The following is a 27,121-nucleotide window of genomic DNA, read 5'->3' on the forward strand; positions in this document are numbered from 1 at the left end:
GGAGATGGGGCAGCAAAAAGCAATGAAACGTTTTGAGGGCTGGAGAAATATGCCTGCTAGTGATCTTGTGAAAGAGCTCAGCATGTTTAGATTATCAAAAGATCAGGAGGTGATGTCATTGAAGTGTTGAAGTGACTTCATGGAGAGAAAATAGCTGATATTAAAGGTCTCATTAATCTAGCAGAGAAAAGCATAACAAGTCCCAGTGGCTGGAAACTCAAAAGAGACCAATTCATATTAGAAATAGGGCACAAATAGTCAACAGTGAGGATGAATCACCAAAGGAATAAACTAGAAAGGGAGGTGGTGGAATTCCCATTTCTTGAGGTCTTCTAATGAAGACTAGATGCCTTTCTGGAACGTGTTTAGTCAAAAACTAGCTACTATGCTATACAGAAAGCAAGTGATATGCAGGGTGTCAGATTCCATGGTCTAATTGTCTCTTCTGTCCATAAAGTCTACTAATTTATGAACAACTGAGCGTAGCATGGGGAAGAGCGACTCGTGTTCTACTGTATAGTCGGTGTCATCCCCACAATGAAGAGTCATTGAGTGGGGTGATCCAGGGGAAGCAGCACAAACATCCAATGTGGCTGGACAGGGGCAGGACATCAGCACTGCGGGGGAGGGGTGGGTGTGGCAGTGACATCACAAGGGCCTTTGGCAGGACCTCAGCCTATTGGACAAAGGTGGTGGGAGGCGATGATCTCACAGAGAGCTCTTGACATCATCCAGGCAGGACAGGGGTGCACGACAGGAGCAACCTTGGAGATCCCTGTGGCTTTGCTTCAGCGCTGCCTCCATCTCGAGGTCTCTCCTTGAGTACCGAGATAATTCACTTTACCTACGTGAGCGTAACGAGGACCCTCTTCAGAGTTTTCTACTTCAATTATTGATTTTGCCAGAAAACAGACGTCCCTATATAGAAGGTAAGAGCCTCTGAAAGATTTGGAACCTGTTCAGTCTGATCCATCAGGTGCCGGCTGATTTTTAGGAAAGGAAAACACTAGATTGTGGGGGCAGCATTTTATTTCTGACCTAGGACTTTGTCCCTTAGAATCACTGGGGACATTGGGGTTTCTCCTTTTTGTTTTCCCTTTTCCTGTCTCTCCCTCCTTTCTCTTCTTCTCTTGCATCTTTGTCCTTTCCCCCTGCTCTCCTTTCACCACCAGGACCTGTGTGCGCATGTGGAGTGGGGGGCAGGGGTGGGGGGTTGTGCTCCAACTCTCCTTGCGGAGGCCCTCCCAAAGATGTGGCTGGAATAGTGCTCTAAGAGTGACTCCTCCGGTGGTGACCTGCGACAGCTGGTGAGACCTCTCCGCTTTCTGAGTCTCAGAGTCTGAATGCTGATTGGGCCGAGCATGGGGCTATTGTGAGGGAGGAGACTCAGGTCCTTGTTACTCTCTTTTAAGATCAAGGAAATAAGCCAGAACCAAACGTGTTTGTTTGCTCTTGCTGCTTTTCTCCATTCGTTGTCTTTGAGCAATTCATGATTCTCTCTAATGGGCTAGTTCTTCTAAACTACTTACTGAATCATTAGCTTTTAATAAAGCCACATGCAAACCCAGCCTGCCAGTAACAGAGGAGTCAGGCAGCACCCTACAGAATGGGGACAGTCCGCTGGAAAGCTGTGACTCTGAAAAGGATTTGGGGCCATAGTGGATGAGCTGCTCACCATAATCTGTCAATGTGAAACTGTGGTAAAAAAGGTTAAAGCCATTCTTGGCTGGATAGAGTAGTGAGTATGGAAAGGGAAGTGATCCAGCATTGGTGAGCCTGAAACTGGAATGTTGAATCCAGTTCTTGTGTCCACATTTTGAATATTATGTTAAAAAAATTAGAGAGGGTGCAGAAAAGATTCCTAATTGAGTGATTATTTCCTGGGCTCTCCCCTGCCTCTGTGGGGTTGTTGTCTGTTAGTTAGAACAGGAGTCAGGACTGTTGGCTTCTCTTTCTGGCTCTGTCCCCACTTTGCTGTGGGACTCCTTGGGTAGGTCCAAGGAATAGGGTGGATTCTCTAACTCCTGGCAGCAGTGAGCCTGGGTGAGGAGGGATGCTCAAGCTGTCTGCGAAGGAGAAAGGGATGTTTCCAGGTGTTGAACGTCAAGAATTCTAAACTTTGCTAAAATGGCAAGTGTAGAGAAACAAGAAAGAGTTGGGGCCAAACTTTAACCATTGTCTTCTTTAAAGCCCATTCGGGGATGTGAGGCCCAGAGAGCCCAGTCCCACAGATCAATAGGCAGCAATGGAGCCAGGAGTGACACTCCCTCTCAAAGGCAGGGGGAGCGGACACTAGGGCCTGGTTGCGATTGCCAGCTGTGGGAGGGAGTGTGCAGCAGTGGTTAGGGAAGGGGTCCATCCATGGCTCTGACACTCGGTGTGACCCTGAGCCAGTAGCTGAGGCCTGTTTGCCATCAGTAGGGTCGGGGTCCCATGGCTACAGGCCATGGGGGTTGGGAGGCTGCAGGAAGGTGTGTAAAGTGCTGGCATGTCAGGATCCTGGAGGGAGCTGCTTGTCCAGAGTAACCGATGGTCTTTGGGACTGACCCCATTGCTCTAAAAGGATGAGACTTCCTGGATCTTGCAGCAGCAGCAGGGATGACGAGGGGGAACGTTGAGGGGGAGCAGATCATGCAATGAACTCCTGCCAGTGTGTGTAGCTTGCACTCCCTGCACTCCTATGGGGGGAGAAGGGGCTGCTCTGGTTGGAGCAGGGCTGAGGAGGGACCGAAAAGGCCCAGGAGTGACCCCAGACTCACACCTGTTCCCCGCTCGATTCCAGGATGGCCAAGCTCCTGCGGAGGTTCAGGAGGAAGGCTCTGCAGGTGCCCCCAGAGCCTTCGGGAAGGAGCGGCCATCTTCCCAAGGGGCAGAGCCACCTCTCCGTCCCCGCTGGCGGGGAAGCAGCTCCCATCCAGGCCAGAAGGCGGAAGTTCCCAGCCTTCTGGAGAACAAAGCCAGCTCCCGGCGCAGGCGCCGACCTGGGAGAGACCCCGACCAAGCCCAGGTGGAGCTGGTTCAGGATGAGGATTTGTGGACAGGACCCAGCCCAGGAGGGGCGCCGGGCAGGGAGGCTCTGGGGCCTGTTATGTGGGCAGCAGCGGCCCCAGGAGCCCAGCCCTCATTCCCAGCAGGGGGCATCGCCCTGCCCGGGCTCTGAGGATCTTTCAGCCCCCTCAGACCAGGAGGTGGAAGATCCCAGCACCAGCACCATCAGATCAGCACGGGACAGCAGCAGTGCCTGGGGCTCCAGCAGCAGCGACGCCTCTGGACGCTGCTGCTTTGTTCCAGGTGAGGAGCCAGGCTGGGCTGAGGGAGGGGTGAGGACGGGGATGTGAACACCCTGGGCCCAGACACTCTCCCAGGGATATGGCGGGGGGGGTCCCCAGCCCAGGTGTCTGGCCTGAGCCACGTGAACCCCACTGACACCAGCAGCAGTCACACAGCTGCCCCTGCAGCAAGGGGAGCTGGGGGTGGGGGCATCAAGAGCTGCTGCCACTTTGTCCCTTGATGCTCCGGGGCTGGGGGAGTCGGCACCTCCTGTGGAGTCCTGGACAGTGGAGGGGGGGGGCTCTGCTATGGGCTTCTGAAGCTGTTGGGGGCTGAAGGCAGCCCTGAGAGGGAGGTGTGGGGCCCGATCTGCCCTGGGTGCCTGAGGTGGGAAGGGGGGTCCTTAATCCTGCGCTCCCCACCACACCCCTGTCCTTCCCCCAAGGGGCAGCAGACATCCCCCTGTTCCCTTCTCTCCCGGGTGCAGGGACCCCCACGGAGTCAGCGGCGGAGGAATGGCTGGAGATGACCACAGAGGAAGCTGCTCTCAAGGTCATCGGAGAGCAGCTCCAGGGCAGAGACAAGGTACAAATGTTCCCCACCTGGGCTGGAACCAAGATTGTCCTGTCCCTTCCCAGCATCCCCACCCCCTGCCGAGGGTCTTGTCCTTGATGATCCACCACCCCTAATGGGGCCCTTGTACATCCTTGATGTGGGACCCCCAAGATGGGGGTGTTTGTCCCACAACAGCCGAGGTCTCCTCCCCCCACAGGCACTGTCCCAGTTCCCAGTCCTGCTTGTGTAGGAGTCGTGGGGGATTTGGACACTAGGCGGCTCCCCACAATCCCCCACTGAGGCCTGAGCCCTGGAGCTGGTGTGGGTGGGGAGGAAGGTCCCTAGCTAACAGGTTCTCTCTCGCTATCCCCCACTCCCGGTGGGTACAGGATGAGGGGCAGCAGCTCAGGTTCCTGCGGGCCATCTACCCCGCGTGTCTTGCTGCACAGGACAGAGGGCAGGACACGCTGGAGCCGCGCTGCTGCAAGGCGGCTGTGGTGGAGAGGATTGTGGTGAGTGAGAATCCGTCATCCGGCAGCTGGAGGGGGGAGAGAGACGTGGGATTGGCCGGGGTATGGCCGGGCTAATGGGCTGGGGGGGGGGGGGGGGGGGGGGGGGGCAGCAGAGGGCAGGGATTGCTGGGGCTGAAGGCGGGGAGAAGAGAAGGGAGAATTGTGAGATTGGGCAGTGGGGGAATTGTGGGGCTGGAGGGCAGCTGTGACTGGGGGATAAGGAATCACATGGTCCCAGCTCGGTCGTGGGGATGGTGCTGAATGGGGGCAGGTTTGACAGGGAGGAGGGAAGAAGGGGATTGGGACTGAGCTGGGCAGGAATCCTGGAAGGGGCCCAGTTTGCTGGGCAGGAAGAAATGGGAGGAGCGGGAGGTAGTGGGGGATCCTGCTGGCCATGTGGGGCACTGGCTGTGTCATCTCCTCACTGGGAGGTGTCAGCAGGGCCCGAATCCTCATGCTCCTTTGTCTCCTTCGCGTCACAGGAGCTCATTGAGGAGCTTCCTAAAGACTCTCCACCCAGCGAGATCCTCGCCAGCTGCCTGGCTGCTGTGGGCAACCTCAGGTACCGAGACAGCCCCCTCTTCCCCCCCCCGCTGGCTCCCCTAACCCCAGTGCTGCTCAGGCCCCAGGCTGGGAGTCACTGTCCCTCCCACTCCCAGGTCGCTCACCTCCCAGGAGTGGCTCCTCTGGCAGAGCTGGTGGGGCGGGAAGGGTCACTCTGTCCTGGCTGGGCTCTTCTTTTCACCCCACTAACATTGCAGGGGCCTTGGGGAGGGGCTCACTCCCGGGCTCAGATACAGGAGGGGCAGCAGGCTCCAGGGACCAGGCGCTATTCCTGCCCTGCCACTGTCTGTCTGTGACGCCTCGGCCTTGTCATTCCCTAGCTCAGTGCCTCAGTTTCCATTCTCGCCAGCCTGTGCCTGTAGCCCTGTGGTTTCGTGTCCGTGTTGGCGACAGTCCCACCCCCGCACTGCGCAGTCTAATACCAGCTCCTCTCTCTTGCCAGCACCATGAAACCAGCCCTTGAGCCTGAGCTAGAGTCCCGCCTCTTGCAAGCTGCCCTTGGCTCGGTCTTCACCCTGGGCACGGAGACGGACGCCACCGACATCCAGGTACATCCTCCGCCTCTTCCAGAGTGGTCCTTGTCCGGGCTCCCTTGATTCGCTGGAGCTCCAGATTTAGGGGTGGGGTAGGCAGAGATGGAACAAGCTGTAGGGTTGGATCCTTCCCTCCAGAGGATTACCCCCTTCTTTCTTTCTTTCTTTCTTTCTTTCTTTCTTTCTTTCTTTCTTTCTTTCTTTCTCTTCCATATGCCGTGTTTTGCCCAGCAGCCCAGCTTCCATCCATAGCAACTTGGCTGTATCCTACTCTTCCGCCTACAAGGCCATCTACAGAGACCTGTTAAGCTCATGGATCAAAGATCCAGGTGTCATCAATCCTTGCTAATTGCCTGCAGTGTGACATGAATGAGCGAGGCCAGGAGATGTGTTTGGGAGTCTCACCAGTGCTTCCCAGAGACCCCTCTTCCCATCCTGTGGCAGGGGTCGGCCCAGTTTCCCTAACTCTGACCCATGCTTTGCAGGCTCTACACAAAGTCATGCCAGAGCTCCTGGATGCTGTGCTGGGGAACCTGCTGGCAGAGTCCCCAGACGCAGGCAGGCTCCACTTCATCTTGGAGGTGAGTCCCATAAGGAGGGGTGGGAACCAATTTTACCTTAACTCTTTGGGGGCTGGTAAGGAGAGACTGGCAGATCCAGTTTCTATTCTGTCCTCCTAGCTGGGTCCCCATTGGGGCGTCCTTGGCTGGGGAGGTCAGTGCAATGCAGTGTCAGGTCCTGCTTTCTTGAGGGACAGAGGAAGGAGCTGGGACATCAAGCCAGAGCTCTGCCTGCTTCTGTTGAACACTAATCACAGGGCCCCTGGTTGTCTTGGGGAGTGAGAGTCTGAAACCCCCCCTTCCCCCGCCCCCCCCAACACACCCACCCCACGAGTTTCCAGAGATGGTTCTCAGAGAAGAGGCACACGCTCCTTCCTAGAGAAACAGGAGGAACCCAGGGAATCAGCCCTTCTCTGATATGCTCTGAAATTCCTGGGGGGATTGTGCTCTCAGTGACTCCTTACATCCCACCAAGGATTTTAGTGGCAGGGAAGGGCGAGGATTCAGTCTCCTTTCTGGTGAACTCTTCAGGAATCAGGAGCTCTGGGAGGATGGGACCAATCTAGAGAGACCCTGACAAGTTGTGACCTGCAGGATACAAGCTGTGTCCCGGGGGAGAGAATCCCCTTCTAAAGCTCTGTGATCAATGACTCAGCTATTCTCTCTGCGCATAATGTCTCGGGCCCCTGGGGCTGGGGCGGGGGGTGGGGCTCATTTGCAAAGCACCACCTGCCCATTCATCCTGACCTGCCTCCTTTCCCCACAGCATGTCAACCGCTGGATCGTGTCCAGGGTGCCCCAGGAGAGAGCCAGGGCCATTAAGAGCAGCACGGCCCTGCTGAGATTTGCAGTCACCCTCCCCGAGTTTGACGTAAGTGACCTCTGACCCCAGCTTCCTGACTCCAGGCGCAGGCGGGCTGGCTCCACCGGGCTGTAGGATCTGCTGCTGCAGGGGCTGTGGGTTCGCAGTGTTCCTCTTGGGGAGGCAGAGTCAGAGCAGGGAATGAGATAGGCTTGAATCAAGTTCTTCTTGTCCTGGTCAAGTGTCGTCCCTGGGCCTTGAAGGGGATTGTCATAACTATAAAGGGAAGGGAACAGCCCTCCTGTGTACAATACTATCCAATCCCTCCTGGCCAGAGACACCAAAATCCTTTTACCTGTAAAGGGTGAAGAAGCTCAGGTAATCTGGCTGACACCTGACCCAAAGGACCAATAAGGGGACAGGATACTTTCAAATCTTGGTGGGAGGGGGAGGCTTTTGTTTGTGCGCTCTTTGTGTTGGGGGTTGTTCGCTCTGGGACTAAGAGGGACCAGCCATCAATCCAGGCTCTCCAAATCTTTCTGAACCAGTCTCTCATATTTCAAACTTGTAAGTACTAGCCAGGCAAGGCGTGTTAGGTTTCTCTTGTTTTCTCAACTTGTAAATGTTCCTTTTGCTAAGAGGATTTACCTCTGTTTGCTGCAACTTTGAACCTAAGGCTAGAGGGGGTTCCTCTGGGCTCCTTGAATCTGATGACCCTGTAAAGTTATTTTCCATCCTGATTTTACAGAGATGATTTTTACCTTTCTTTCTTTAATGAAAAGCCTTCTTTTAAGAACCTGATTGATTTTTCCTTGTTTTAAGATCCAAGGGTTTGGATCAGTGTTCACCAGGAAATTGGTGGAGGAGTCTCTCAAGGCTACCCAGGGAAGGGTTCTAGTATTTGGGAGGGAGATATTCTAGGGGGGAGGTCGACAGAGTTTCCCAAATAACTCTTAAATGCTTTGGGTGGTGGCAGAAAAACCAGATCTAAGCTGGTAATTAAGCTTAGAGGTTCTCATGCAGGTCCCCACATCTGTACCCTAGAGTTCAGAGTGGAAGGAACCTTGACAGGGACCATGTTCCAGCCCCTGCTTGGCATCCCAAAGCAGCTCCTGGCTCCCTTGGCAGCAGAGCAAATGAAGGGTCTGTCTCAGGCTCCTCTCCCCCAGCATCTCCTGCAGAAGAAGCCTTCTGGCCCAGGGGGGACAGGGAGCTGACAGGAAAATGCTGATGGAGTCTCCTCTCCTCTCCCTTCCATTAGATCTCAGCAGAGTTCCCTAGGCTGGGTCAGCACGTGGCCCAGCTGGCTCTGTTTGTGAGTTACCCAGACCAGGACATCAGCCGGCAGGCCAGGGAGGGGACTTACCGGCTGTACCAACTGCTGCTCGAACAGAGGGGTAAGGAACCCACTGGGACACGGAACCCATCAGGGGACTGAGAGGGACCACGGGTGGATAATGGGACCCCAGACAATTTCCCTCAGCCTGACCCCAGCTGGAGAACAAGTCTCTCTCCACCTCTGTTCTTCTCCACTCCACTGGGCAGCCACCAATGGGATTGGAAGGACACAGAAACTGCAACCAGAATGATCAAAGTGTCTCTCTCTCTCTCTCTCTTCCAGGGCTGAGCATACACGAGGTGGAGGATCTGTGGTGCCACAACTGGTACCAGGACAGCAGGCTCCTGGGCTATCAAAACACAGCCAGGGTGGGGGAGGTAAGGACACTGTGGCAGGGTAGGACACAGCTCAGGGAGTGGGGCTGGCTGGGGTCCCTGCAGTGGATGCCTCCTGGAGACAGGACAAGAGCCCACTCCTTATTTCCAGCTCAGAGTTCCTCACCCAGCACCCAGTGGGACAGGCTGGTGCTAAAGGTCCCACATTGGAACCTCGCTAGTTGCTGTGATTTGAGTGTCTTCCATGGAGCCGTTGCTACGTGGCATAAGGCGAATCCCCGGGTGGGTGAGTTAATAGAGGATTATGGCTCTGGGTGTCTCTCTGCTCCTTGTCCCCTTGGCTGATCCCCAAGTGTCTGAGAGAAGAGCACTGGGTCCGTCAGTCACTAGTGCTTGAGCAGACCCTTGTTTACTTCCCTGCACCCTGTAGAAGCAGAGAAAGGAGGTGGGGTTTGCCCAAGTCCATTGCCAGTCAGGAAGCAGAATGCCCTGCCGAGAACTGGGAGGGAACACAGTGAGCTCCAGGGCCAATATGCACCACATGCGCCTCCTCATGTCTCCAGTCCCGGCCAGGGAATGGCAGAGTATCTGGACCTCAGCCACTGTGCCAAAGAAGCACATTGTCACTGACCCAAGTTGCGACTACTTGCCGCAGAAGTAGAAAATCAAAGACCTCCCGGCCCCTGTCTCACACCTGTGCTGAGAACATCCAAACCTTGGAACACACCATAACCCAGTGCCCCAGATTGGAGTCAACGTTGAAATGGGTGATTTCCACAACATCACAGAGGAGGCCTTGGAATGGCTCCTGGATCTCCAAGTGCATCTACAGAATGCTGCCCTATAGACGCCACGTGAGAGAGACTCTGTGAGCTTGTCCTGCCTCTCACAAGCTGAATTGCTGCAGCAGAAGAAAAGTTTCCTATGATTGTCTGTGATGGGGACTGGGAAATGAGTCTCCTTATCCTGGTCGGGTTGCAGATTGGATTCCTTTTGGCAGAAACCAAGGAGCTGCCGAGACCATACCCAGCTACTAGAGAAATCACTAATTTGGGGGGAATAGACCTTTGGTCTGTCAGCTCCACCCCCCCTCCCCCTGCACACTCCTCTAGCCATTGAGGTGCAAGAGATCTCTCTGCTGGAAGTAATACAGGGTCCCCTATCATCTCTGTGCGCTGCACAGCAGAGTGGGCTCTGCTCACCCACATTAGAGATCTATTTCCAGCCCATCATGGCCCCTGCGATCAATTGCCCTCCAGAAAGAGCCACTGGAGGCTTTGGTCCCTAAGCATCTGCCATCTTTTCATAAAGGGGCTTCCCTGAGCCATGGGACCCTGAAAGCCTCCTGGGGAATGAACGGCCTTGGCTACAGCAGCTCTCTTACCCTTCCTTTGGGGCACCAGACACTGAGGCCATTCTATCTCCAGGGCTTGGAGGCTGGCTCTGGGCAATCTGCTACAGCCTCCTGTCCTGTTGGTTTTAGGTCTTTGGAAAATTCTTCTCTGCGGGGCAGAGGAAATGCTTCCTCAAGACAGCCGTGCCAGCGATCTACAACCCCTGCTGTGCATTAGCCAGGCTGGGCTTCTCTCACGCACGCCATCCTGGGGAAGCCGAGCAACTGCTGGGGTACACGGTAAGCAGCTGCATTCGACTCAGGAGATTGGAGCGGGGCCCAGGCCTCATTCCCATCCTATCACCATTTGCTGGCCTGGGAGCAAGGAGCCTAGTGGGGACTTGTGGACTTCATGGACTTGTGTTCTTAGGATGTGATGCTCTGCTCTCACTCCTGGGACGGGCAGGAGAGTCCCCTAAGTGCCCTGTGTGAACCTTTCCTGCCCCACAGAGCTGCACCTATTTCCCCATGGCCTAGTGTCCATGTCACCCCAGCCACCACCCAGAGTTGCTCCCATCACTGGCAGCCTGGGAGGCCAAGGACTGATGGGTGATGGCGACCGGCCAGGCAGTTCTGAGGCACATGGGTGGGGGAAGCTTGTCCTGCTGCTGGCAGGGCTGGACCCGCTCTAGAGAGAATGGGAGGATTCAGCCAGCAGGGGCTGCTGACCTGCCCCGTTCACCAGGGCTGCCATCCTCTGGCTTCAGCATTTGTCACTGGGGTGACTTGGGGAAAGGTCTCAACCTCCCCGCAGGCCACTTCACTGCTGTCAGAATCCCTCCTGCCCTACCTGGGTGGGGATGGAGGCAGGGGTGGAGGAGAGGGTTCTACCAACTTGAGCGGTGTCCCCAGGTGGGTTGGAGGTGGAACAGCTGTCAGGGGCACTGAGGGGGAGGCGGCAGGAGCTAACCCTACAAGGAGGGGGGCTGGCACTGGAGGTCACTAGAGAGGACAAGAAGCCTCCATCCTGAGGATCAGGAGGGTGAATCCACCACTCAGACATGAGCAGCTGCTGGGTGGAAATGGTGCTGGTTCCAGGTGCCCTTAATCCTCCCTGATTCCTGGGCAGTGTCTCAGTCTCTGACATGTTCTCCTTCCCCTGCAGCTGGAGGACACCACCGCCAAGCTGATGGGTCAGCTCCGCAGCATCCGGCAGCTGCACCAGGTGCCTGAGGTGCTGCAAGGGCTGAGCCTCACCTGATGCCCTTAAAGGTCCCCCCTCAGCAACTCCCGCCTCCCTGCTGCAGGTACTGCTCTGTCTCCTGGAAATGGGGGCTAGTGGAAGGGGAAATGGAGGCCCCTGTCACTGACAGAAACTCTCTCCTCTCTGTGGAGCAGGGTCCTTCCTCTGACCCCAAACGTCCTTCACCTGGGGCATGAGCTCTTCCCCTCACTCCCATACCCTCCCCTCTTTCCTTGCTCTCACCCCCATCCCATTCCCGGGCTCCCAGGCAGAGCTCTCCTGCCCCAGATGGTGCAGAAGCACCTTTGTGCCAGAGCTACATTTTCCGCCTGCCCAACTGAAGCTCAGGAAGCTCCACATTTGAGGAGGTGAGGATGGGACAGAGGCTCAGGGCCTGCTTCACCTCTTGCCCTTAATTCTTCCTTTGGCCCTTCTGTGGGCTCTCAGAGGGTGACATGAACGGGAACCTCCTCCCCACCTGTCTGCTAGGCCCTGGGGTGTGTGACAGCCTCCCAGATGGGCCACCTCAGGGAGCAGTGGGGACAGGTCACCTTGTCCTAGGAAACCAAGCAGTGCAAGTTCTCAGAGAGTCTGAGAGGGAGACCCCGCTCCCTCGTGGAGGTAAGAGCCATTGACTGCTTTGGGCAGATGGCAGTGGGGAGCTTGAGCCGGTTCGCAGAAACCGGTTGTTAAATTTAGAAACCCTTTTAGAACCAGCTGTTCCAGGACAACCGGTTCTGAAAAAGCTTTTCCATTTAACAAAACCTCGGGCAGCCGTCCCTCCCCCCGCCGCCCCAGCTCACCTCCCCCCCCTCCCGGAACGCTCCGCCTCCTTCTCCCCCTCCCCTGCTTCCCGCGAATCAGATGTTCGCTGGAAGCCTGAAACAAGCAGCAGGCAGGTAGGCTGGGGCTGGGGGGTGCAAGTACAGCTCCAGGGAGGCACAGCGCGGCCCTGTCTGGCTCCATCTGAGCGGCTTCCCCTGGCCCTGGCCTGGCGCCGGCCGAGCGGCCCAGCCCAGTCCCGGCCAAGCACCCCCGGCTCTGGCCCCAGTGGCTCCGGCCCGGCTCAGCCCCATGGCGCCAGTGCTGGTCCCGGATGAGCGGCTCCTGCCCGGCCCAGCCCAAGGAGTGGGGCCCCGCGGCGCTGGTCCTGGTCCTGACTGACCAGCTCCGGCCTGGCTCGGCCCAGCCTGTGGAGTCGGGCCCCACTGCACCAGTCCCGGTCCTGGCCAAGCAGACCTGGCCCCGGCCCCGGCCCCAGGCAGTGTGGTAAGGGGGCAGGAAGCAGGGAGGGGGGGTTGGAAGAGGGCAGGGGAGTTCAGTGGGTTGTGGGGGGGGTGGATAGGGGTTGGGGTGGTCAGAGGGCAGGGAACAGGGGGATCGAATGGGAGCAAGGTTTCCAGGGGGGCAGTCAGGAAGGAGCAGGGGTTAGATGAGACGATGGGGGGCAGTCGGGACAGAGAGAAGGGGTGGTTGGATGGGGCAGGGGTCCTGGGGGGCCATCAGGAATGAGAGGAGGGGTTGATGGGATGGCAAGGGGCAGTCAGGGGACAGGGAAGGGGGTGGATGGGTCAGGGGTCCTGGGGAGGGCGCCAAGGAACATGGGGGCGGGATGGGGCATGACCCCCTGGGGGGGGGCACGGCCTCCTTGTGGGTGAGCAGGAGGGACACCCTTTGAACGGATGGGCTTGGACTTAGTGGGGCCTTTGGAGAAGAGTAGCTCCGGCCATAAGTATATCAGGTTGTGGTTGACTATGCCACACGGTATCCAGAGGTGGTACCACTATGGTCTGCCACGGCTCCAGTTATCGCCAATGAACTCTTGCAGATCTTCAAACGGGTCGGCTTGCTGCAGGAGACACTGACGGACATCATCATCTACAGTGCCAACTGGAAGGAACAGCTCCAGCTGCGGGCGCTGGGCAGAGCAGGACTCACCGCAAACCGAACCAAATGTCACCTGGGCCAGAAAGAACTGATCTACCCGGGCTATACGGTGGGCCGAGGGAAAATACGGTCTTTGGTATCTGAGCCACAAGCTGTTCTATCTAATAGGGAACCCCTTCTCCTTGGTAACAGACCACGCACCACTCAGGTGGATTAACAGCATGAAGGACTCACACACACGGATCATGTGGTGGTACATGTCCCTCCAACCCTATTCCTTTCGAGTGTTACACCGGCCGGGAAAGGCTCATGCGGATGCAGATTTCTTTTCCCGAGATGGGGGGCGGTCGGAGGGGCAGGGGGAAGGGGAGGAGACGACCAAGGGTCAGGCTGCCCAGGGGACTGTCTTAAGGGGGAGAGTGTGTGATGGGGCAGAGCGGCCCCGCACTGGCATAGCAGGGGTTAACCCTTCCTCCCTGGCAGAGGAAGCCCTGCCCCGGAAGCTCTGCTGGGCATGCTCCAACTGGAGCTCAGATATAAAAGCCTGCACATCAGCTCAGTCTGGGCTGACCGCCAGAGGGGAAGGACACACGCTGTTAGCTCCTGCAGAGAGAGGGGCTGCGAGCCAGGATCTGGGCGTCAGCCCTGTCGAGGCTCCACCGGAGACTCTGACGGAGGATGACCCAGGGGAGGAACAGACCGGAGGACCCCTCGCCGCAGAAGCACTGCCATTCCCAGGGGAAAGTAGAGATAAACGGTGTTAATGCTGTATTACCACTCGGCGTGTTGCAGTCGGATCCCTGCTGAGCAAGCGGCAAGTAGAGCTTGCCGCTACCAGGGCCCTGGCTTAGGGCTCTGTGGAGAGGGTGGGCCCGAGTCCACCTACCCCCCCCACCCTGAACCGTGAAGGATTATATGGACTCTGGCTGTTAGGCCGTGCTACCCCATGTGTACTGGGGGATTATATGGACTCTGGCCACTAGGCCATGCTCCCCCGCCTGCAAGGGGGGATTTTATAGACTCTGCTCGCTAGGCCGCGCTACCCCACCTGCAAAGGAGGATTAAATGGACTTTGGCTGCAGGGGGGAGAGGGAGGCCAGGGGAGGGGGAGACCAGGGGAGGGGCTCTGACTACTGGAGGCCCGGATGTGAGTGGCTCAATCGGGCCTGGCCGCCGTTTCAGCTGAGTCACACTCTGCATTGGGTGGGGCCGCCCAGAGGATTCAGGGGTCCCGGGGTCTTTGGCGGCGGGACCCGGAGCGGAAGGACCCCCCCACCGCTGAATTGCCGCTGAAGAGCCAGAGCAGAAGAAGCTCCAGTGGCCCGGGCCCCGTGAGAGTTTTCTGGGGCCCCCGGCGCGAGTGACAGACCCTTCTCCAGAGGCCCCCAAAAACTCTCGTGAGGGCCCCTGCGGGGCCCAGGGCCTGGGGCAAATTGCCCCACTTGCTCCCCCTCTGGGTGGCCCGGGCATTGGGAGGAAATCACGGACCTTTAGATTTTTACAAATTCCTCCCCGACGGCTATTTAAAAACAAAAAGCTGGACATGTCTTGGAAAATCCGGATGCATGGTAACCATATCATAGGGACTCCAGGATCTGAAGCTGCTGCCAGCTATATGGTGAATCCTCCAACAAGGCACCAAACAGCTCTTCCACATGCTGCAAACTGGCCTCACTGGCTGACTATGTAGGAGAACAGAAACCCTTTGTTACCGCAGGAGAGTCTCTTCAATGCTGCACTCTTTGCATGGCTTTCAGAGGTCACCGTGAAACACGACTACCCTGCCCCTAGGAGTCTCTCAAGGAGCTGCCTGCGCACTCACTTGGCACCCACCAGTAATGGTCTCTGACAGTGGCATTGCAGAGGGAGCTTAGCAGACTGTCCCTTCTATGACTTCCTGAATTGCTGCCAGGACTGATTCTAAGAGAAGAGCGGATTTCTCCTCTGCGCTAGGGAGATTCTCATAGGAAAAGCAGCTGTGGTGCGGGAGGGGGCAATACAAGCACTATCCCTGAGCCCTTGAATAGCAGCAACTAGGACTTTGGGAGCCAGGGGATTGGTGTGTCTTGCTGGGAGAGCAGAGCTGGAGAGCAGAAAAGGGCATTGGAGGAATTGTAGAAAAGTCAGTGTCATGGCCGGGTCATGAGCAGCCAGACCTAGTGCTCAGAGGCAGAGTCTACACTCAGAAGACAGGAGTCGAGAGTCAGCTGGGTCAGGATACTGGAAGAGCAGAAGCAAAAGACCAAATTGTGTTCAGACCCTCAAATCCGATGAGCCACAGCGAGTCACATGGTCCAGAAGACAGGGGAGCCCCGGTGAGCAGACAGCTTCTTGTTCCTGCTGTTGGTTTAAGGAGGTCCCGGGGGCCGATTAGCTGCTCTGGGACTTTGCCAATAGGCCTCAGGGATGGAGCCTCAAACTGGGTCTGGACTTTGTAAGTCGTAGGTAAGCAGTTTTTAATAGGCTTCCAGATGGCCTGCTGGAGTGTGGCTGCTCCCATGAACCCTGCAGACCCGAGTGATCTTCTGAGTGATCTCTCCCCGCTCAAACCTCCAGCAGGAAACAGTCTCCAGGATCCCAGACACGTCCTCTGAGAATAAAAACAAAGTCATGATGACAACTAGGCTATGGAACAGGAAGCCCAAAGTGCCCAGAAGAGTGAATACCTGGGATCTTCCATCTAAGCCTCAATGGGACCCATGTTGCTTGGTTTGACAGGATGAGATCATGTGTCCCCACTGCTCTCTGAGCTGGGCTGGCTGCAGCATACGTCTGTGGAAGAGGCTGGGCCAGAGACTGGAAGAGAGATGTTGCAGTCAGGTCCAGGCACCCCAGAAAGAGAACAGAGGGTCTGAAACCGAAAGGCTAAGCAATCAAATCAGCAGATTCGACAGAGAATTTTTGTACCGCACAGGACATCAAATAAGGTCTGTTAGGAAAGCGGAGATGTTAGTCTGAAACTGCTAAGGCCACAATTGTGACTCTTATGATTCAGTTTGAGTCACTACAAAGTGTGTTTTGTTTTTTTTGTCTGTTTGAAATTTGTCTCTTTCTCTTGCTTAGTATCACTTAAATCTCTTCTTTGTTACTGTGCTTCCCAAAGCCCCTCAGTGTTGTGTGTGTGAGTGAAGTGTGAGTCTCCAGCCTACCTACCAGGCTGAGCTGTGCCCTGTTTCTTTCAAGGTAGTGAATAATTTCGGAGCGGTGCGGGGCACAGAGTCCACAGGCAGTTCACCAGACATCTCCTGTGAAGCCCAAAGAGAACAAAGGAGCAGGAGAGATTCAGGCCACACTGACCCATGGGAACTTCCCACAGAAGAGGCTGCACAGTGCTCCAGACACAGCCAGCAGGATCCTTCCCACAAGCTGGGCCATGTCCTTCCCCTCCCAGCCCCACAGCTTCTTCCCCACCCCAGCCTCAGTAACCCCTCCCATCTCCCTGGTCTCCCCACCCACTCGCCAGTACCAGGCTGTTTCCATAATGGAAGCAGCTTTGTACCAGAGTTCACTGGCCACTAGATCCGAGGCTGCTCTGTTTGTCCATGGCCGTAGCAGGTTCATTTCCCTTTGTAGGATCTCTGACAGGTCTTGCTGCTGCTCCTTCAAGATTACCAGCTGCATCTGCAGCTCTGCCTGCACTTCCTTCTGCTTCTGGGGAGTTTCTAGGAGCTGCTGGAGAAACCCCGAGCCCTGCTTTGCCTGCTTAACCAGTCCCTGGAACTCAAATGGGATTCCCACTTGTGGGGATGGACCTTCCTTCAGTATCCAAGACTTCCATGAGCCATCGCGGATGACGGGAGGAATTCATTTCTGCTGACGATGCCAATAATCAATGAATCTACTCATTGTTAGGTGCCTCTGGTCCTCCATCGACGGTCACTCCAGCACCATGGCAGTCTCTCTGCCTGGTAATTCGGCCCTCTGGCCGGCTCACTACTTTTAGTCACCGCTTCTGGGGCTCAGTTTGTGACACAGTAAAAGTCCAAAAAGGTCTTCCCAGAGAAAAAAGTTCTTCTCCTCTCACTGGGGCTCTGGCTCAGCCTGCAGCCCCCTTGCTGGGCTTGGTAACCTCTCTGGGTGCATTTATGCCCCCTTCTTTGGGGTCAGTAGAGGAACCCGGTCCCATCCTGAACCTGGTAGCAGCCCAGGGCTCTGTGCTCAACAGCTAGGTCTGCTCTTTTCTCTTTGCTGCAGGTTTCCCTGGGCACATCCTACCTCTCTTCTCAAGTTCCCTTCTAGGCTTTCCTTGCTGCTTTCAACTTCCTACCTAGTTCTCATTCCAGTGCATAGCCCAGCTAGGCTTTATCGCCGCTGCAGTCTGGTTCTTTCGAGGCCAATACATGGTCCCTCGGAGTTAGGACTCATTCTGTAATCAATTTGGCTAAGCCCCAGGCTGTGCCGCCCAGGGGAAAGCACTCTCCTTTCCCTTGTACAGACCTGCTCTGCCCAGGCCTGCTCTTCTTGGGTCGAGGTGAGTCTTGCCCACATGCTCAGGGTTTAGCTGATCGCCATAGCTGGGCTTTTCACCTTCCTCTGCAGTACAGGTCCTGGTTCACTTGCTGGAGGAGTCTCTGCACCTTAAAGTCTTGAAACCATTATTTGAGGACTTGAGGGTGGGGTAGCACGGCCTAGTGGACAAAGTCCATATAATCCCTCTTTGCAGCAGGGTAGAACAGCCTTGCGGCCAACGTTCATATAATCCAGGCCTGCACAACATAAGGCCCGCGGAGCCTCACTGTGCGGCCCACGAGGGGATTCTAAATCCCCCGCACACGGAGCTGTGTGGGCAGCCCAGAGCCCTTTGAATCCCGGCTGCGGCCAGGAAGCAGAGAGCTCTGGGCTGCCGGCAACCGCGGGGAGCCCTCTGAATCTCAGCCGCGGCTGGGAGTCAGAGGGCTCTGGGCTGCCGGCAGCTGCGGAGAGCCCAGAACCCTTTAAATCCCAGCCGCGGCCGGGAATCAAAAGGCTCTGGGTTGCCCACAGCGGCGGGGAGCCCAGAGCCCTTTAAATCCCAGCCGCAGCGGGGAATCAAAAGGCTCTGGGTTGCCCGCAGCCGTGAGGAGCCCAGAGCCCTTTAAATCCCAGCCGCAGCCAGGAATCAAAAGGCTCTGGGCTGCCGGCAGCCACGGGGAGCCCAGAGCCCTTTAAATCCCAGCCGTGGCGGTGAATCAAAAAGCTCTAGGTTGCCCGCAGCTTCGGGGAGCCCAGAGCCCTTTAAATCCCAGCCGCGGCCGGGTGTCAGAGGGCTCTGGGCTGCTGGCAGCCGCGGGGAGCCCAGAGCCCTTTAAATCCCAGCCGCGGCCAGGAATCAGACGGCTCTGGGCTGCCCACAGCGGCGGGGAGCCCAGAGCCCTTTAAATCCCAGCCGCGGCCGGAAATCAGAGGGCTCTGGGCTGCCCGCAGCCGCGGGGAGCGCAGAGCCCTTTAAATCTCTGGGCTGCCCACAGATTCCCGGCTGCGGCTGGGATTTAAAGGGCTCAGGGCTCCCCGCGGCTGCCAGCAGCCCAGAGTGGTTTGAATCCCGGCACGCGACCGCTGTTTGCACCCTCCCCAACTGCCCCCCAGAACCCCCACCCCCTATCTAACACCACTGGTCCTTGTCCCCTGATACCCCTCTCCTGGGACTCCTGCCCCTAACTGCCCCCCGGACCCCACCCCCTATCTAAAAGCCGCTGCTCCTTGTCCCCCAATTGCTCCCTCCCAAGACCCCTGCTCCAACTGCCCCTTGGGACCCCAGCCCCTATCTAAGCCTCCCTTCTCCTTGTCCCCAACTGCCCCCTCCTGAGACTCCCCCAACTTTCCCCCAGGACCCCACCCCCTACCTGTCCCCTGATAAACCCCTGGGACTCCCATGCCTATCCTACTGCTGCCTGTCCCCTGACTGCCCCCCTGAACCTCTGCCCCATCCAGCCCCCACAGCTCCCTGTCCCTTGACTGCCCCTTGGAACTCCCTACCCCTTCTCCAACCTCCAGCCCACTTACTGTGCCACTCAGACCAGCGTGTCTGGCTCCATGCAGCTCCAGACACATTGCTGCCATACTCCCCCGTGGAGCCCACAGGCCCCACCCCCAGCACCTGCCTTCCAGATTTGAACACCTCAGGATTCAGGAGTGCTCAAGCTCAGTTTGGGCAGCTGTTACTTCATTTCTCCCAAATCAAATATACTGATCCACTGTAACTTGCTGTAGAAAAAGCAGGATAAAATTGAGCAAGAAATGCTTATTAGGACTGGAATTGCTATTTTCAGCAGCCATTGCCTTTTTGTTTGTTTAAGGAAGACAGTGATATTGCATAGGCAAATTCCCCATAGAAAGAAAGAGTGGAACAAAAGAATAATAAAGGCACCTCAACTTTTCCTCATTTATGGAGGACAGTCTTATAATATGCATCCAGATATCCTCCAATCACACAAGCTGAATATTGTTCCACTTTACTGCAGCTCTGTAACCATATGGGAACCAATCCTGTCTGTGTTTTGTGCACATCCAAAATTCCTGCTGAATGACCTGCCCTGGGAGTGTTACTAGTGACCCAGGGCTGGGGAGGCAGGAGGTGTGTGGGGGGGGAGGCACTGGTGGGGGGAGCCCAGGGCTGGGGCAGCAGCAGGGTGGAGGGAGGGCACTGGTGGGGAGGAAAGGGGGAAGCCCAGCGCTGGGGCGGCAGGGGGTGTGGGTCAGTGGGGGGAGAGCCCAGGATTGGGGCAGCAGGAGGGTACAGGGGGGAGCCCAGGGCTGGGACGGGGGGCAGCCAAGTTTTTTTTTTGCTTGGGGCAGCAAAACACCTAGAGCTGACCCTGCCAGGTTCCCCCAGCCACCGGAGCCCTGGGCCATTTAATTTGACCCTGAGGGCTCCCAGCCACCTCTTCAGCTGGGAGACCCTGGTTGATTTAAAATAAAGTATCACCTCCCCACCCCCAACCTTCCTTTTTGGCCCACAGCAGTTTTGGTGGGGCGGCGCTGGGGAAGGAGGGTTTGTTTCCGCAGGGCTGGGCGGCCCTGGGGCGGGGTGTTTCTGCGGGGCCGGGAGGTTTCGCCTCGGCTGTTTTCTTTGGAGGAATGTGGCCTCGCCGCTTTACGAGTTGTGCGGGCCTGATATAATCCCCTTTCAGGCGGGTAGCGCGCCAGAGTCCACATAATCCTTCACGGTTGGACTCGGGCCCACCTCTCCTCTGAGCCCTGCCAGGGCCCTGATAGCTGCAAGCTCTACTTGCCGCTCGCTCGGCAGGGATCTGCCCGCAACACGCCGAGTGCTAATACAGCTTTAACACCGTTTATCTCTACTTTCCCCTGGGAATGGCAGTGCTTCTGCAGCGAGGGGTCCTCCGGTCTGTTCCGCCCCTGGGTCGTCCTCCGTCAGGGTCTCCGGTGGTGCCTCGGCAATGCTGACGTCCGGATCGTGGCTCGCAGGCCCTCTCTCTGCAGGAGCTAACAGCGTGCGTCCTTCCCCTCTGGCTGTCAGCCCAGACTGAGCTGATGTGCAGGCTTTTATATCTGAGCTCCAGTTGGAGCATGCCCAGCAGAACTTCTGGGGCGGGGCTTCCTCTGCCAGGGAGGAAGGGTTAACCCCTGCTATACCAGTGTGGGTCCACTCTGCCCCGTCACACACCCTCCCCCTTAAGACAGTCGCCTGGGCCGGCTGACCCTTAGTCGTCTCCTCCCCTTCCCCCTACCCCCCTACCGCCCCACAACTTGGGAAAAGAAATCTGCATCCGCATGAGCCTTTCCTGGCCGGTGTAACACTCGGAAGGAATAGGGTTGGAGGGACATGTACCACCACATGATCCGTGTGTTTGAGTCCTTCATGCTGTTAATCCACCTGAGGGGTGCGTGTTCTATTACCAAGGAGAAGGAGGGCTTCATAGAACTGCTTATAGTCATTCCTGTCCGCATATGCCTGTATTTCATCTGCTTTGGCGCTCAGCCACAAGTCCCGCATTTTGTGCAGTCGGTGCTGTACTGTTCTGCGAGCGTTGATAAAGGCCGTCTTCTTTGCCGCTGAGGATGGGTCGTTCTGATGTGCACGATGCAGGCGATGCTTCTCAGCAAGTAGGACCTGGATTTCTGCATCATTTTCGTCAATCCAGCCTTGCCGCCTGCGTGTGGAGGGCCCCAATACCTTCGATGCAGCTGTATGGACAGTGTTGCGGAATGGCTCCCAGTCTTTCTCAGCGTCATCCTCAATACGAAGATCAGCAAGCTCATTCTCTAGGTCTTCCGCTAGATTTTCAGCGATGCGGCTATTCTTCAGCTTCGACACATTGATCCTTTTGAGAGCCTTACAGCCTTGTGGTCGTCTCTTCGGCATGATACGGAGCTTCATTTTGGATACTATGAGCCTGTGATCCGTCCAACAGTCACCGCCGCACATAGCTTTTGTAACCCTGACATCTTGTCTGTCCCTTCTCCTGATGACGACATAGTCGATCAGATGCCAGTGCTTGGAACGGGGATGCATCCACCAAGTCCTGTTGCGGGTACGGAGGCGGAAGACCGTATCGGTGATCAGAAAGTCATGTGCTGCACAAGTTTTCAGCAGTAACAGGCCATTGCTGTTACACTTTCCCACTCCGTGTTTCCCGATGACTCCTTCCCAGGCTGCGGCATCGCATCCGACTCTTGCGTTAAAATCGCCAAGCAGGATCAGCTTGTCTCTGCGGTGCACTGATGATAACAGAGCACCTAGTTCTTCGTAGAATTTATCCTTCACATTCTCTGGGTTGGTCATTGTGGGAGTGTATGTGCTGATCAAAGTAGCTTGTTTTCCTTTTTGAAGCGGAAGCTGCATTCTCATGAGTCGGTCATTCACACCCTTGGGGGAACTGGCAGGTTTCCGAACAAGATGATTCTTGATGGCGAAGCCAACTCCAGATTCGCGACGCTCATCACTGCTGCGGCCACTCCAGAAGAATGTATAGCCTCTGCCTGACTCGGACAGCTATCCTTCATTAGCAAGGCGAGTTTCGCTAAGGGCTGCAATGTCAATGTTGTAGCGTGCGAGCTCTCTGGTGACAAGTGCTGTTTTTCTTTCCGGTCTGTCTGCCGTGATGTCCAGTAGCGTGCCCACAGTCCATGTGCCAATGGGGATCGGTGTCACTCTAAGTTTTGTTTTTGTTCAACCGCTTTGATGGGATCCCCACCAGCCGCGGTATGCTGGCCAGGGTAAGGTGAAGCAGGCAATGATTAGGGCACCTTTTCTAGCCAAGTGAGCAGTGCAGTCCTGAATAGGGCTGCTCAGTTGCTCAAGAAGATGCCGCGCTCCACTGCTGCTTCGGTCAGTGAGGAACGACCATTATACCTGAGCCGCCTGTGTGCAGGTCCGCGGCAACAGCTCCCAGTGTATCCACACCTGCTGCTTCGTCGCTTGCCCATCACCACAGGACTTGATATGTTATGATGTCGAGACTTGCGCGTGAATTGGATTAAAGTGAGGGAGAGTCTATGGTCCACAGTCTTCTGGGAGCTTTCCCCTCCTGAGCTCTGATGGCACTGTGCTCCTTACAGAGAAGATGCAGATTCTCCAGAGATGGGCTGAACATTTTGAAGCAGTTCTCAACTGCCCTTCAGTCATCAGTGATGAGGCCATTGACAAGATGCCCCAGGTTGCAGTCCATGACTCCATGGATGCTTCACCAAAAGAGGATGAAGTGAAGGAAGCCATCAACCAGCTGTCAAGTGGCAAAGCCCCAGGGTCAGATGCCATACCAGCAGAGGTGTACAAAGTCAGTGGACCCGTGCTGCTACGGAAAGTCACTGAGCTGTTTCAGTCCTTCTGGAAGCAGGGATCCATTCCACAGGAATTTAGAGATGTGTCCATGGTGGACCTCTATAAGAGGAAGGGCAATCGCCAGGTATGCAACAATCACCATGGAATCTCGCTGCTCTCTACAGCGTGGAAAATTCTTGCACGGGTTCTGTTGAACCGATTGATCACTCACCTGGAACAGGGCTTACTGCCAGAATCACAGTGCGGCTTCCGCAAGGGACGTGGGACTATTGACATGATCTTCGCTGCATGTCAGCTACAGGAGAAATGTCAAGAACAGAATTGTGAACTCTACACAACTTTTGTGGACCTCACGAAAGCGTTCGACTCTGTCAGTCGCCAGGGCCTGTGGAGGATCATGTCGAAATTCAGCTGTCCAGACAGATTCATACCAATGGTACGTCAATTTCATCACGGTATGATGGCTCGTGTCCTGGATGACAGTGAAACATCTGAGGCCTTCCCAGTCACCAACGGCATCAAGCAAGGGTGTGTTTTAGCACCCACTTTGTTCAGCATGATATTCTCTGCCACTCTGACTGATGCCTTTCAATACTGCACTGAAGGAGTAGGCCTGAAATACAGAACTGACAGGAAACTATTCAATCCGAGGCGACTGTGTGCCATTACCAAGGTGAAGGAAACTGTACTTCGAGACTTTCTCTTTGCCGATGATTGTGCTCTGAATGCTAGTACAGAGCCACAAATGAAAGCCAATATGGACAAGTTTTCATCTGCATGTAACAACTTCGGTCTCACCGTTAACATCAAGAAGACTGAGGTCATGCACCAGCCAGCTCCCCACGCTCCGTACTCAGAACCGTCCATCACTGTAAATGGACAGAGACTCCAGGCAGTGGAGCACTTCACATACCTGGGCAGTACCCTTTCCCAAGCAGTGTCAGTCGATGATGAAGTAAACGGCAGAATTGCTAAAGCCAGCTCTGCATTTGGCCGATTGCGCTCCAACGTCTGGGAACGTCGAGGGATCAGCCTACCAATGAAGCTGATGGTCTACCGAGCAGTGGTGCTTCCAACTCTGCTGTAGGCCTGCGAGACGTGGACTGTCTATCAGAGTCATGCACGAAGGCTCAATCACTTCCACATTTCCTGTCTGCGAAAGCTTCTAAAAATCAGATGGCAGGACAAAGTGCCCAATACTGAAGTCCTTACCAGAGCCAGTCTGCCGTCAGTTCACACACTGCTGATGAGATCCCAGACCAGATGGGCTGGACATGTCGTGAGAATGTCAGAGGAGTGCATTTCTAAACAGCTCTTCTACGGAGAACTCACCAGGGAAAGCGCTCCCATGGAGTACAAAAGAAGCGGTTCAAGGACACGCTGAAGACCTCTCTGAACTCCCTCGAGATCAACACCGCCACATGGGAAACCCTCGCACTGAACCGTCCAGCATGGCGCAGCCTCATTCACACAGGCAGTAATACCTCTGAGGCGAGGCGTACTGCTGAGTCTGAAAGAAAGCGTGAGCTGCGCGAGTCCAGAGCTGCCCTCACATCATTGACAGTGCCATCGCATGTCTGTCCAACGTGTGGCAAGACGTTCCACGCCCAAATCGGACTGATCAGTCATCTCCGGACTCACAGAGTCCGGTCATCGAACGAATGAGTTGTTGAGGTCTTCATCGACAACGATGGACGAACATCACAGTACCTCAGCACCACGAATGCCCATTTCACTCCCAGGGCCTCCCGCTCTGTGGTGGAATACCGGGTCTCTCTGGGGAACAGCTTGTGGCTCAGGTCCAAAATGGGGTGTTCTTCTCCTCCCACCTCTTGCGACAGTACGGCCCTGTAGTGAGGCGGCCTGGCTCCCGGCCGCACCCGAGAGGGAGGAGCCAGAACAGCTGCCACAGTGGGCGGAGCCACTGCCCCTGTCCCCGCCCCCCGGAAGTCAAGGGGCGGGACAGGAAGTATAAAAGCCCCGGTGGCCGGAGAGGACAGACGATCCTGACCGAGCTCTTGCTGGACCGAGCCTGCCCCAAGCCCCGTACCCTGAAGAAGACTGGCTGAGCCTTCCCCGAGCCCGGTACCCTGAGGAGAACTGGCCGAGCCTGCCCCGAGCCCGGTACCCTGAGGAGAACTGGCCGAGCCTGCCCCGAGCCCGGTACCCCGAGGAGCTGCCCGAGCGTCCCCCCGACCCGTGTCCTGAGTAGCAGCCCGACCTAGCCAGCCCTCAGCACGACGAGGAGCCCATGGTATGGGACCCCGCTGCGGACACCTGCGATGAGCAGGTACCCATGGAGGGGGAGATGGGAAGTAGCCCGGGGGTAGCTGACCCCAGTCTGGCTACTGCAGATTTCGAGCCGATGTCGGTGTGTTGCGGTCAGGACCCCACCGACACAGCAGCAGACTAACTGCTGCTGTTAGGGCCCCGGGCTGGGACACAGTGGAGTGGGTGGGCCTGTGTCCCCCCATCCACCGCCTCACGGGTGGCAGTCTCCCCCTCACATCGGAGCTCAGATCCAGAAGTCTGGACTCACCTATTGTTGCTGCTCAGCTCCTGCTTTAAGGACCTGAGCCCTGAACTATTATTGCTGCTCAGCTCCTGCTTAAGGACCTGAGCCCTGAACAATTGTTGTTGCTGCTCAGCTCCTGCTTTAAGGACCTGAGCCCTGAACTATTGTTGTTTGCTCAGCTCCTGCTTAAGGACCTGAGCCCTGAACTATTGTTGTTGCTGCTCAGCTCCTGCTTTAAGGACCTGAGCCCTGAACTATTGTTGTTTGCTCAGCTCCTGCTTTAAGGACCTGAGCCCTGAACTATTATTGCTGCTCAGCTCCTGCTTTAAGGACCTGAGCCCTGAACTATTGTTGTTGCTGCTCAGCTCCTGCTTTAAGGACCTGAGCCCTGAACTATTATTGCTGCTCAGCTCCTGCTTTAAGGACCTGAGCCCTGAACTATTATTGCTGCTCAGCTCCTGCTTAAGGACCTGAGCCCTGAACTATTGTTGTTGCTGCTCAGCTCCTGCTTTAGGAACCTGAGCCCTGAACTATTATTGCTGCTCAGCTCCTGCTTAAGGACCTGAGCCCTGAACTATTATTGCTGCTCAGCTCCTGCTTAAAGATCTGAGCCCTGAACTATTGTTGTTTGCTCAGCTCCTGCTTAAAGATCTGAGCCCTGAACTATTGTTTGCTCAGCTCCTGCTTAAAGATCTGAGCCCTGAACTATTGTTATTTGCTCAGCTCCTGCTTAAGGAGCTGAGCCCCTTGAACTACTGCTTATTGCCCCGCCCTGACTAGGGCTAGGGCTTTACTGACTCTGGGTGCTCAGCCCCTGCCTGAGGGTCTGAGCCTAGAACTGCTGTTTGCTGCCCCACCCTGACTGAGGGCTTGGGCTTCGTTGACTGTTTATTTCTGCTCAGCCCTGCCTGAGGGTCTGAGCCCTTGGACCTTCGGAGACTGAACTGCTGATTTAGGCCGTGTAGTGACGCGGCCTGGCTCCCGGCCACACCCGAGAGGGCCGAGCCCCCACACCGGACTCTTACACGTGGTGCCTTCTCTGAGGACCTCTCGCCCAGGATGTGGGCGCGAGCTCTTGACGCTGGTGAAAAGGGGGCCGCGGGAGAGAGGCCTCCCGCCAGAGAGATGGATCTGTCCCAGCTCCTGCCCTCATGACGGAGAGCCAGGAGCGACAACAGGCGGCCCAGTCGCAACAGCAGCAGCAGCTCGTCGAGCAGCTAGGTTCGCAACAACGGCAGCTCATTCAAGACCTGGTTACCCAGCACCAGGACTTCCAGCGGCAATGTGTCCAGCAGCTCGCAGCGGTGCTGACTCGACCGGGGGAACCCCAGCCAGGAGATGCTGCAGGGGCCCCGCGGCCCAGCCCCCCAATTCGGCTGACGAAGATGTGGCCCGGCGACGACCCCGAAGCCTTTCTCGTCACATTCGAGCGGGTGGCCGTCGTCGCGGGCTGGGCCCAGGACCAATGGGCCACCATCCTGGCCCCATACTTAACGGGGACTGCTCAGACGGTCTATCGAGGCTTGTCTGTGGAGGCAGCCCAGGACTACAGCCAGGTGAAAGCCGCTATCCTAGACACCCTGGATGTGAGTCCAGAGACCTACCGACAGCGGTTTAGAAGCCTGGCGTATCCTCCAGGGGCCCGACCTCGGATAGTGGCCCAGGAGCTTCGAGAGACCTGCAATAAGTGGCTACAGCCCGAACGCCGGACATCAGAGGAGCTGATGGAGCAGGTAGTATTGGAGCAGTTCGCCCATGTACTCCCGCCGCGAGGAAGAGCCTGGGTCCTCCGCCATAGGCCGGCGACAGTGGCCGCGGCCGTTACATTAATGGAGGACTTCCTCGCGGCTGAAACCCCGCTGGGCTCGGCTGGCCGGACCGCCCCGCCCCGGACGGAGCACCCCAACCCAGAAAAGAAGGGTGCACCCACCCTCACAGACGTACGAGTT

At 56.5% G+C, this 27,121-nt stretch overlaps 1 protein-coding gene across 1 annotated transcript; it reads left to right on the top strand.

Moving 5' to 3' along the window:
- The first annotated feature begins 887 nt into the window (after positions 1–887).
- Positions 888–9,131, top strand: LOC120374516. Its single transcript, XM_039494288.1, has 9 exons — positions 888–929; positions 2,783–3,291; positions 3,758–3,855; positions 4,215–4,337; positions 4,820–4,899; positions 5,344–5,449; positions 5,920–5,973; positions 8,058–8,193; positions 9,034–9,131. The coding sequence occupies exons 2-9, from the start codon at positions 2,784–2,786 to the stop codon at positions 9,129–9,131; spliced, it is 1,203 nt and encodes a 400-aa protein (XP_039350222.1). The 5' UTR covers positions 888–929; position 2,783.
- Positions 9,132–27,121: the final 17,990 nt, after the last annotated feature.

The sequence above is a fragment of the Mauremys reevesii genome, linkage group 11, assembly GCF_016161935.1.
Source record: "Mauremys reevesii isolate NIE-2019 linkage group 11, ASM1616193v1, whole genome shotgun sequence".
NCBI lineage: Eukaryota > Metazoa > Chordata > Testudines > Geoemydidae > Mauremys > Mauremys reevesii.